The sequence below is a fragment of the Capsicum annuum genome, chromosome 2 (genome assembly GCF_002878395.1).
Source record: "Capsicum annuum cultivar UCD-10X-F1 chromosome 2, UCD10Xv1.1, whole genome shotgun sequence".
NCBI lineage: Eukaryota > Viridiplantae > Streptophyta > Magnoliopsida > Solanales > Solanaceae > Capsicum > Capsicum annuum.
Genome location: NC_061112.1, coordinates 120,279,365 through 120,292,809, shown reverse-complemented (window position 1 = coordinate 120,292,809; position 13,445 = coordinate 120,279,365). Strand labels below are relative to the sequence as shown.

General features: G+C 31.8%; 1 protein-coding gene across 1 annotated transcript; it reads left to right on the top strand.

Moving 5' to 3' along the window:
• The first annotated feature begins 11,545 nt into the window (after positions 1-11,545).
• On the top strand, positions 11,546-12,272 carry LOC107854835. The gene has a single exon (XM_016699829.2). It carries the CDS (start codon positions 11,649-11,651, stop codon positions 11,964-11,966), a length of 318 nt encoding a protein of 105 aa, XP_016555315.1. The 5' UTR covers positions 11,546-11,648; the 3' UTR covers positions 11,967-12,272.
• The last annotated feature ends 1,173 nt before the right edge of the window (positions 12,273-13,445 follow it).

Here is a 13,445-nt window from a genome sequence, read left to right as displayed (position 1 = left end):
AATCATCTCTTTCCACTCATTCTTCCCAAATCTCGAGGAGATGTGACCACTTACTCCAAGCCTAATAAAAATGAGAGACAAAATATTAAGAGGAGTAAGAGAGTGCAAGGTGGCAACATAAGAGAGAAAAAATGAGAGGTTGAAAGGAGTGAAGGGGGGTGGGGATTTCCACTAAATCAATCTAACATTGTTTGTCCTTCTTTTAGTAAGGACATGTGTGTAGGTACCAACGCGGCAAACGAAGGAGAACAAGCGCCAAAAGAGAAGGTTCTCTTTGAATATTTGACAAGGGAAATATTAGATTCTTCCCAAGCTTGTGGAGAACCTTCACACCAAGGTAAACAAGAATATTCTCAAGAGATTTGTAACGCCGCGAATCGGGTACCCGGAATGCTACACGGTGCTCATAACCCCGAAGGACCACAAGCTAACCCAGGACTGATATCTGTACCTGTATACTACATGATATACTATATAAATGTGGAAATGTGAACTGAAAGGCTATAAGGTTTAAAAACTGTAACATAACTGATAAATCATAACATATAGATGGGGTATGAAATACCCAAAACACTTAAATAACTGTCTGAACATGATAGTCTAAAATGCCTCTAACTGACTGAACTTTCTGAATAAGGAGTTGATGGGACATGTCCCCAACTAATAAATTAATTAATGAGATGATAAAATAATGATCATGTCCTCGAAAGATGAGGACTCACTGCTACTCTGACTGCTGAGACTGGGATGCTACTGATGCTCAGGAGCTTGTGCTTCTGAACCTATGGTATAAAACACCCTAGTGCAAATGCGTCAGTATGTTGAATGTACTGGTATGCTTGTGAGGTAAGCTGAATGCATGGGGTTCATATGCATGAACAATACTGACTAATATGAACGTGAGAATACATGCATGAATACATAGTAACTATATCTGAGATCATGATAACATGAATTTACTAATAACTAACATGACTGATAACTAAGTTCTGATGACTGATATAACTGATAACATAAGTGACTATATCTGACAGTCTTGAATCTGATAGAACTAGCTGAGTTCCGTACTATTCTGAGCTGACTGTATCTGACAGTCCTGAATTCTATAAAACTATCTGAGTTCTAATACTGAAACTGAATGACTGTATTTGATAGTCCTAAATTATGTAACTGAGACAGTGGAAAGTAGTTATCTAACTGACATACCCCTAATACGCCATTATGGCTGAGTTGGGGTCCAATCTGTAACCCCAATTGGAAGGGTGTCAATACCGCGCCACTGGTAAGAACAATCTGTGAGTAATCCTCATATAACAGATAACTCTAGTGAGAACAGTGGGAACCCTCATATAGCAGGTTAAGCCACCTCATCTACCCTCATATAACATGATATGATGTCTCAACCTACGCTGGCTACGTAGTTCTGGAACACAAAGATTTCTTCTAAGAATTACACCCTCATATAACAGGCGAATTTCCATCCTTGGATTCACTAGGTGCTAATTTATACTCCTATCTGAATACACACTGAACATGGATTACTGAACTGAACTGGATTGAATTAACTGAATTTTGTTGACTAATGGAATAGTACTGAGATTACTGAATTACTGAGATTTCCTGAGTCACATGACTGGCTGAGATCTATGGATCATGGCTTGACTGAGGATATCATGAAAATATGACACTAAATCTAGGTACACAACTATATTTTTTGAGTACAAGTACCCCCAAAACTCGATGGAAGGAAACTGATAAGGCATGACATTCTTGAATACATGACTAACATCAACAATCCATAATACAATAATTGAAGTTATTTCATGGGTATTTGATTATCATAACTTGGTACATGAATACGATAACATGTATACATAGCATATTTTCATAAGGCTAACTCATGAGCAATTCAACAAACAATTCCAATACAAAAGAATAACATGGAAGTCATTTTGGATCACAATTTAGCTATAGTGCATAATCTCTATCCTCCTAAGCATTTTATCAAACACCTTGCATGCACCCTTATAGCATAGGCATAATCATCAAATTGACACATTATAAATAACTCAATTTATGGATTTCACTCACTTGCTAATGTAGTTTCATGAAAAACACATAAATATGCCAATTTGGGAATCATATAACAAGATACATATGGTAACAACCAACCCACAACATAAATATCACGATTCATAATTTAAAAATAGGGTTCTTGAGCTTTATGGATGAAAAGAATCCATAAATCAACATAACGCATACCTTATTATTGGTTTAGCGAAGATTAACGGAGAGACTTTCTTGAAATTGAATCCCCAATTGAAACCCTATCTTGTTCTTGAGAGAAAATTGAGAGAAACTAGTTTATTTTGGGTTCCAAATAGCTGAATCTCGTGTCAAAGGGCTTAAATAGGGGTGGAAAATTGACCCTTTTAACCCTGGATGTGTCTTTTAATTTCAGTAAAAAAATTTTGAACTGGACCCCTGGCGCGACGCAGTGCTATCACACCGTGTCACTGGAATTTGACAATTGGAAAATTGGGGGATGGTGCGACGCGGAGCCATCGCGTTGCCACTTCATTTGAGACCTGGAAGTTTGGCATGACGCGCCACTATCACAGAAACCCTAATGGAATTTGACAATTGCCATTTTCTCTTGTGGCGCGGTGCGCCACTAACTAATATGGCGTTGTTTTACGACGGAAACTTAAAATAGTCATAACTTCTTACTAGGTTATCGGATTTAGGTAAATTTTATATTGATGGAAAGCTTATTGAATTTTCCACATAAATAAAAGTGAAAATCTTAAAAATTCCTCATGGAATAAACATCATTCAATTTAGAAAGTAATACTAGATATTTTTGGAACGAAATTAGTTAGAAAACTTCGGGGTATTACAAGCTTCGAGGTAACATATCTAACTTTTGCACTTTAGTACATGTGAATGATGAATGTATGGCTAGTAGACCATTGAGTGTGAGTAGTAACTTGCCTACATGTGAGTCTCATGATTCTTTACCACTTGTTGATGATGTACCCATTGAGAGTGTAGATACACTAGTTGATCCTTTTGATGATCGGATTGGCTTTTTTTGTAAGATCAATTTTAGTCCACCTAGTGTTGAAGCCAGTGTGATGAATGGTGGTACATTGTATTGTAAAATTTGTGTTGATCAACTTGTGTGTGAAACTAGACCACCGCTTGAGGATGTTTGTGATGTGATTAATAAGCTTTAAGTGAGTGATGATGTTAAAAATATTGGTCAATTAAATAGGAGTGATCCTTTGAGCATGTCTCTTAATAAAGATACTATTGTTTGTTTTGCTCATAAGGACGATTATGTGTTTGAAACTTCTTCGAGGCTTGATAGTTGTATTTCTTAGAGTGAACTTATATTTTCTAATTCTTCCTTAAGGATTGATCCTTCTCTCTTTAAGTACAATATCTTGTTTGAAGATGATGAAATCACTTCTAGTGAATTACCTAGTGGCGTGGATAATGTTGATGTTGTAGCTCATCTTGAGGGCTATATTCCATATAACAACCCACTATGGTGCGTTAACATTCCTCCTAAAGATGGAAATCCCTTCTTGAAGATGAGAGTACTCTTGAGGGAAAGAAATGTGAGGGATTGGAAGGTGGTCTTTGTGTACCCATTGGCTACTCTTTTTTGAGTGTTCAAATTCTTGAACATACCCTTGATAATGTTCTTCGGCATCATAATGAGCATGTTCTTGAGGACACCTTAGATGAATCAATTTGCATGACACCTTAGATGAAGTCAATTTTCATAACACCTTGCTTTACTCTCTATTTGCTTTTAAAGATGCTTATGTTAGTGTAGAGAATATGTCCTTTTGTTTTGGTGATGCCTTTTGAGGAAAAGAGTGTAGCCTAGACCCTTGTCTGTGGCCACTCTATCCATTTGACCCCGATGACAAATTTGGATGTGGTAATTATTATACACCCAATTTGGTGCTTGGTCAAGATGACAAGCAAAGTTCGAATAAGTATGTCAGTATCCTTCCCTATGATAGAAATTCTTTCTTGGGGATTCATAATCCACTTGATGGACCCGTATTGTGTAAGGAAAAGATCCCCAACAAAGATGCGAGCTCTTTAAAGAAGGGGAGCAATGAAAGGATTTGAGGGAGTTCACCAAGGTGTTTTTTCATTCTTGACGAAGGTTTCATTACTTGTAGGTCAATGAGTGAGTCTTCTCTTGAAAGCACTCTTGTTGAACCCAATTTATGTGATACCCTTCTTCACCACTTGTGTAAAATTGAGAACTCGGAATTAAAATAAGCCAATATATGAATATAGTGACCAAAATAGGCTATCTATCTAATAAGTTACCAAAATAGGCTAAACGTAATAATTTATTATGTTTTATACTTTTTTAACGGTTTGATAAAGAAAGTGTACAGTAATTTTTTTTTAAGCAGAACGTAATAATTTATTATTACGTAACAGTTTGATAATGAAAGTGTACAGTAAAAGTTTTGTAAAACGTAATAAACATGATTTTTTTTAAAAGTCAGTGTATTATGACATCACCCCTTTATGTCAAATCATGTAAAACGTAATAAATTATTACGTTTTACAAAAAGTTATGTAAAACGTATTATTACGTTTTACATAATTTGACATGGGTGATGTGATAGTACATAATTAAAAATACTTACTGGTAATACATTTAAATTTGGTATAAATTAAAGGCAAAATGGTTCGATGGATCCTTGTACTATGTCGGTTTTGTAATTTGGACACTTCTACTTACATATTTGTCATCTGAACCCCTGAATCCACTAAAAAATAATATTTCAAACCCTTTGACCGTTGACTTGGCGTATGTGGCATTAAAAGGGCTGACTAGGATGAGGCGCGTGCCTGGTACAAGTGGGGGTCAATTTTTGATCAATTTATATTAAAATAATTTCAAAAAATTAAAATTAAAAAGGTCCTTTTTTTCCCTCCATCTTTTTTAATTTAAAAATATTTTAAAAATAATAAATTTTAAAAATAAATAAATAAACCCCTTCCCCAACCCCCAACCCCCGTTCAGCCCCGCCCTACCCCACCCAAGCCCCCGTCCAGCCCTTCCCCACCAACCCCAGCCCCCGTCCAGGCCCCCACCCCAGCCCAACCCCGTCCAGCCCCTCTCCATCCACCCCAACCCCCGTCCAGTCCCTCCCCACCTACCCCAACCCCTCCCTACCCCACCCCAGCCCCGTCCAGCCTCCTTCCCACCCAACCCAGCCCCTCCCCCACCCTCACCCCCACCCCAGCCCCATCCAGCCCCTCCCCATCCCTCCCAAGTCCCCCGACCCTCTCAATTAAAAAAATCTCTCTCAATTCAAATCTTTTCATTTTTTTGAATTAAAATTTAAATTTGAAATCTTTTCATATTTTTTTGGATTAAAATTTAAATTTGAAATCTTTTCATATTTTTTGGGGATTAAAATTTAAATTTGAATTGAAAGTGAGTGATAGTGGATATTGAAAAATTAGTGAATTTCATGAATTAAGCTTGAAAAATCTAAAAGTTTTTGTGAATTTGTTAAAGATATTCAAATTTTAAAATAGAAAATTCATTATGTTTATATATATGAATTTATACTTAAAAATTTAAATTAGTTGGAGAAGAATTTTAATTACTTGGAATGAATTTGATATTTAATTTGTGAGCAAAAATAAAAACATGATTATTTAAATTTTTCTACAATTTATAAAAAAAAATTATTTAATTAAATTTATTTTAATATTTAGTTTCTTATGTATCATTTTAAAAATGACATGAAATTTAATGTAATACCTGAAAATGGCGTGGAAGCTAACGTAGGAGACGTGGAAGCTAACATAGTAGCCAACGTGGCGAGAGTTGTTACACTCACCCAAAAAGTATTTAAAATATTGCTTTTTAGTGGGTTCAGTGATCCAGATGACAAACATGTAAGTAGAAGTATCCAACTTACAAAACCGTCGTAGTACAGGTATCAATCAAACCATTTTACCTAAATTAAAACTTTATAACATTTAAACTTTGTTATCTCCATGCTTGACGAAATCGCATGGCTATTGAACTTGGTAATCCTCTTTTACATATTCTTGAAACTTTTTGTAAAGTTTTACTTGATCATATGTGCACCAAGAGATCATTTGTAACCCAGTTAACTATCCTCCTTATTTGTTGTAAATCCAGTTAACTAGGGAATATTAAATATATGTACAACTATCAATAGTTCTTACATCTAGTATCTTAGTTGAAAATGGAGTTTAGATGAGTTCCCCATAATTATCCTTTTAAGTCTCCTACTTATCTTTCTTTTCAATTTTGTTTTCTTAATTTCCTATAATGGCAAAGCTTCAAGAACATATCTTCAATAGTATTTTACACTTAAACCTCTAATAATCAATTTTATATTTAACCTTTGAAAAGATGACATTCGCATATCAACATGTAGTGCAGTAAGCATTTTTAATTATGTACTGCCACATCACCTCTTTATGTCTAATCAGATACAAAGTAATAATTTATTATATTTTATATGATTTTACATAAAAAGGTGATGTGATAATATAATGAGTTTTTTTTAAAAAAATTATATAATATAAATTTTTTTATAAAACATAATAAATTATTATATTTTATTAAAAAAATTTATAAATCGTAATAAATTATTACGTTTTACTAAAATTTTTTTACTGTACACTTTCATTATCAAATCGTTAAAAAAAATATAAAATATAATAAATTATTACATTTGACTTATTATAATAATTTATTAAATAAATAGCGTATTTCAATCACTTTATTCATATTTTTGGGACTTCTTGTAAAGATTGACAGGCTTGCAATGTCTGAGTGCAGTGATCGTTGGCTTAAAGTGGAACCACCTCACTGTTTTATATCTATCATATCATTTCAATTCAGTCTATATACTTAAAATAAAATTTTATTTTGCTTGTTTATTTCTGTAAATCAAGAAAGTTTTATTACTTTCTTCGTACTAATTCTAATATTAAAAAATTACATAAAAATAATAATAATAAAATTTAGAATTTCAATATATCATTAATAAATTTAGTTTGATAAAATACACCTCTAATTAAAATCTTTTAAAAAATAGAATTGGTCAATAAGGAGTTGTTTAGTGTAAGGAATAAAACAGTCGTTTGATGTAAGGAATAAAACACATAATTTTTGAATTACTTTTTAGTACTTCTTAATTCCTTATTTGGTTACAAAAGTGTGGATAACTTATCCTAGAATTAATAGTTAGTAACGGAATAAGTTATACCTCCCTTGAGGTGGTATAGTAATACTGAAATAACTTATACCAGAATAAAATATGTAAAATAACAAAAATATCCTCCTTAAATCCTTTTTTATACATTACTTTTTTACATTCATATATATATTTTCATAATTTTTAATACCTTTTTCTTCACTACTCGTTGTTTTTTTATAATATATTTTTTTATTAAAAAATTACATTATAAATATCATTTTTATTTATAAATATATTATACATTGAATTTGTTTTTCCAATGCTTATATTTATTTGTAATTTTGATTTCTCTTATAAAAATGTTGACTCCACTATTTAATTACATATTTTTAATTAAATAATCATTTGTCACTTAAAATTTAAATTTTATACATTAATTAAAATAAAGACAACTTTAATATTTTACAATATAAGAATGACATGTGATTAAATGAAGTGACAAAAAAATAAAATCTTTTTTACTAAAACAAATTTAAGCTGAAAGTTTTATTTTTTAAAATTCACGATACAATTGTGAGAATACACACACAAAAAAATTTAAGCTAAATAAGATGAAAATTTTATTTTTAAGAATGAACAAATACAGTTTGTAAGAAAAATATAAAATAAGGTAGAGGATATTTTTGCAAACAAACAACTTATTCTTAGAAATTATACAATGCATACTATTTTGACTGTGACAAATTAAATATACAATAAAAAATAATCACATCATAACTTATTCCAACATAACTAATCCTAAATAACTTATCTCCAAATCAAACGACGCTAAGAGTCAAATAATATGAAATTAAGGGATATTTCACTTATTTTCTTCTCTCCTGTGTTAGTGATTCTATTTACCAATCCCACTAATTTAGATTCAGGTGAAGTAAGCTGAAAAGTAAATCACAGCAGAAATAAATATAGAGAAAATAGAGGGGGGAGTGGACGAAGAGGAATACTAATTAATATGTAGAAGGTATTAATTAAAGTCTCTTAGTTTATGTGTAATATTCCAAAGTCGGTTAAAAGACAAAAATATATTCTCAATAAGTTGCTTTATATCACTTTTATTATTCTCAAAAACATTGAAAAACAAAATACTGTTGTCGGATAACACAAATCTGAACTGAATATTGCAAACTATAATGCACTACTATATATTTTAAAGTAGAAAAAAATGTTATTCTGCACAGCCTTGAGATTCTGCTATCTTGAGACTCTTTCTAGCTAGCACTTGAGAATAAAGGTGCACTGCCTGTCCAATACTAGAAAAATCATTTTAACACTTTTGATAGACTCCAACTCACAATTTTAAAATTTGAGATGAAAAATTCTTACGATCTAAGCAACTCCTCTTGTTGGATTTGCTTTTGGTTTGCATTTAAAAAAGAGTAATAGCTTTTTGAAAGTCTTTAAACTAAGGTAGAAATACTAGCAAAATAATTCGGTTTATAAAAATCTGTTGCCATCAAAATCAGCTTAAAAAAATTAATGGACTAAAAATTCTTTTTGGATGCCTAGCATGAGAAGGAATTTACCAAGTTACACAACAAGTATTTTTTTTGTTTCTTGTCTTAATTTTAAAGATTAGATTGTGTAGAAATTTGAGAAAAGACATCTTTTCTTTCCGAACTTGTCGCCACAACTCACTTTAACACTTAAACTTAATTTTCGTTTATTTACCCCCCTTAACATTTTTAAAGTGAATTATTTTCACCCCTCAAAACTGAATTCCACTCTCACGACGGAGAGTGCGCTACACACGCGCCACGTCATTGCCAAATTAGTGCCACATCAGTGTCATGTCATTTGCCACGTAAAATTTTTTTTTTTTTTTTTAATAATCCCACACACTAACTTTTTATATACTATTTTTTTATATATATAAAATATATATTATTTATATATATATATATATATTTAAAAGAGTATATTTTTTATAAAAAAATATATTTTATATAAATAAAATAGACCCACCCCCTTCCTTTTTCTTCTTCACAACCCCCACCCCCTTCGTTCTTTCACAGCCCCCACCCCACCCCACCCTAATTCCTTTTATTTTTTCATTAGACAACAGCCCTCGTCCCCTCCCCTTCCTCCTTCTTCTTCTTCTTCACATAAAAGCACCACTTTTTCTATTTCTTTCACCATTACCATAAGCTTTTTCAATGAATTTTTTTCTTCATCAAATGCAAAATTAACTTGAATTAGCTTGACCAAATCCATCAATGAACTAAATACAAGTACATGATCGCAAAAACATATCAATACACAAAATCTCAAATCCAAATTCTTTCACATTAATCAAAACCCAAAATTCCAAAACTCCTAAATTTTCAAATTTTTACTCAAAAATGTCTACAGAAATGGAATAAACAGTCCGAAATTCGAAAATGGCATAGATGATATTCGCATAACATGAAATTCTTGGCCAAGAATCAAACTTGTTCATCAATCTTGAATCCTTTTTAATTGTCGAAAAATAAAATTTTGGATTAATTAGGACTTGATAGGAAGGGAATTACGAAGAAACGGGGTGGGGTATGAAGAATATGAAGAAATGGAGTGTTGGGGGGGGGGTGGGGAGGGGGAAGGGGAGAGATGAAGAAGATAAAGAAAGGGAGTGTGGGGGGGGGGGGTGGGAAAGGAGAGTGATGAAGAAGATGAAAATGTCTTCTATGAAGACATTTTTCTTTTAATGTTATATATATATATATATGTGTGTGTATGTATGTATAATAATAATAATAATAATAATAATAATAATAATAATAATAATAATAATAAAGTGGTCTTTTAAAAAAAAATAAAAATTCACTTGCTTTTTTTTTTTGCTACGTCAGTTAGGGGGAATTTAATTCATTTAAAAGTTGTTAAAAGCGATAAATAAACGAAAATTAAGTTTAAGAGCTAAAGTAAATTATGATGATAAGTTCATGAAAAGATGTTTTTTCTCTAGAAATTTTGATGAACAGGAGAAAGGGGTATACATTAGCTTGTGAAGTGAGCAAACAGGGAATTAATTCTCAATTAATTAATCATTTAGAAGTTATGATATCATTCCTTAATTAGATTACCAAGTCTTCTAATATTAAGTAATTAGCAAGTAATTAACTCAATTTTGATTGATGTTGAGATGCTTATGATCTATGCCTTTTATAATCACTATTGAGTCTACCAGATGTGCTAAGCATGAATACTAGTGACCATATCTCACATTGATTAGCTTAATTATAATAATTTTATTTATTATGTTAATTACTTGCTGATCATGCGCTTTATGCGTTAATTAAGTGATGCTTCTATTATCTGAAACTTTTGTCAATGATTCTTGAATAAGACAAGGTAATCAAATTCAGTTACATGAACTTGCTTACGTACCTAATCAATTTAAATCATAGGAAAAAAAATAAAAAATACTCGAGTCTGGAAGATACTATTGCTTCTTCCTTTTTTTCCACTTCTTATTTTGACTTAAACAAAACACAAGTTGATCTAGGAAATTGTGGTGAAGAATAAAACTTTTCTTGAAGGCAGAAGCTATATATGTACTTATTAGCTATAGCTACCTTCTATAATGTTTTTCAACTTTGAGAAAAGTCTACTTTGTTTTAGTTGAGGAACTTTCTCAAAATAAATTACATTATCATATTTGACATTTTTATGATTGAGAAAATCTTTAGAAGTATTAAAACTCATGAAAAAAAATGAACTCGTTTATAGCTTTCTCTATTCACTTACTACACTAACCGCAATTTTTAAGACTAAGGTTTCAACGAGTACGATCAAATTCACATCTCGTATAATATTGTCCCACATCACATAGAATAGAAGCAACAACCATAAAAATGACTCGCTTTTTGTTTTGGTCTGTTTTAAAAAAAAATGTTTCTTTCCTTTTTTGATAATATTTTAATTTTAACTTTCTACGTGACATATTTGAGACCACAAGATTAAAAAATATTTTCGTACATTTGACATAACTTTAATTTATGGCTACAAGATTCAATTTTATTTTTTTTCTTAAATTTTGTGTCAAATTAAAATAAGTCATTTTTTTTAAAATAGAGAGTATAAATCATTAAGCAAATTCTTTACTACATAATGACTAGTAACGTCAAATGGACAAATTATATGGAATTTATTTTAGTACAATTATATTCAACGGACCAAAGCTTTATATTTACCAAAAATTCTCCTACTTTAGACTTATTCCGCAAGGCTTATCATGCAACCACGCGCACGCGTAACTGTAAATGTCATATTTCCATTAAGCCCCCAAATTTGACTTTCCCAAAATGCCCCTACACCCACACAATAAGTACCGTTTCTCCGCAAACAACATTTTTCTCACCAAATATTCCAACAATGAAAGCTGGTGGCTATTTGTTTTCATTCAAGCGGCTAAACAAGAAGCCCGTCGCCGGAACTGTAAGCTCCGCCGTGAGTTCCGCCGGAGATCATCATGATGACACTTCTCCGCCGCAGCCGAGGTCTCTGCCGTCGTCGTTGCGGTGGCGGTTCAAAAATCTGTCTTCTGGTTTGCGGTGGAAGAGTAAGAGGCTTTACAAATTACGATATTGGATCGTGGATTGCTTCCTCTTCAAGATTGTTTCTGTGTTCGAAGCCATTTTTCTCGTGTCCACTTTGGCTTTTTTCTTCCTCTGCTGCGGCTGCCATATCTAAGATAAAGTCTGGTGCAGTAAAGCTTCAGTTATATTCGAAATAATGGTAAATTAACAGCTGGGAAGTGGAAATTCTGAAGAAAAGTTGAAATCTTTATGGAAAGGGGCTTATTGTTAATACTTAATGGGGAGAAGTTTATCATTATATTTATTTTTCTTAAACTTTTTTTTCCTTTCTATTTTGGGTTGAATTTGGTTGAGGTTATTGTAATGATTGTAGAGAAGGTTAGTGGACTAATTTGAATCACTAATTAACTTAGAGATTCTTTTGTAATTTAATCTTAATCATTGTTATTCTTTTCTTCAACTACCAGTCCTAGATATCTTTACCTTGTTCTTGTCATTCCTATATCTCTCGGACACTTTTGCTTTGTTATTAAACTACTTAATAATTTACTTATTTTTTGGGTGAAAAAACTACTTAGTACTTAATTGTTAAGAAATTTGTTTAGAGTTAATTAAACTATTTTAGTATTCGTTGGAAACGAGCCAATTCATTTTTTTTTCTTCTTAGTATTCTCTCCGTTTTTATTTACTTGGCATCCTTTGATTGCGCACAAAATTTCTTAATAAAAGAAAATTTTTGTCATATTTATCAAATTACTTTTATTGAAGTCATGACTTTTTTGAAAGAGATTAAAAAGGGGAAGTGTCATATAATCGATACAAGGGAGTAACCTTTTACAATCTTCTGAAGTACCAAAAATAAGGTTAATTTCGAAGTAAAATTAGGTCTTACCATCTTATAATGATATCTAAATGTGTTAAATTTTGAAAATGGACGATAATCCAGAAAAAACAAATAAAAATAGAACAAATATTTTGGATGAGTGGAAAGGCCTTGTTTTTTCCTCGTGTTTCCCTTACAGTAATAAATTTTGCAGCTGGTTGGTGGTGGTGGAGCATGAGAAACAAATAAGCTTACATTTACAACCAACAGTGGCGGAGTGCACTAAAAGTACTCAAAATATGAACAAATAAATACATTAAAAAAAGAAGAAGGCAAAGAGCATACATTATCTACTATAGCTACTAAAATATAGTTTTAATTATATATAAATAACTTCACCGATAATTTTAAATGAACCTTTGCCCTAATTTGGCTCCGCTCATGATAACCAATGAGTTTAATTAGACATTTGTGTTACATATAAATGTTTATATTTATATCATATTTTTTTATTTAATAAAGCTAAATTATTTCCGACTTGACATAAACACCAATTTAAAAAGAGTAATCTAATATCCTAAAGGAGTCTTAACATCAACTGAAAATACAGTTGTATAGAGTATATTTATAAGTACAGACGAATGAATAACACTTCGTGCGGGGAAGTTCTATGTTGTAAACTTCTTTGGAGCTAGAAAAAAGAGGCAAAGAAGCCGGGGAGGGGGGGGGGGGGGGGGGGGGGATATTCCACTTCTAATAAGGACTTGGAGTGTTGAACCTTCAATAATATTAACAATGAAATTTCACACG

What these genes read in the sequence shown, in the direction of transcription:
- LOC107854835 (XM_016699829.2), top strand. Translation starts at nt 11,649, where the DNA reads ATGAAAGCTGGTGGCTATTTGTTTTCATTCAAGCGGCTAAACAAGAAG.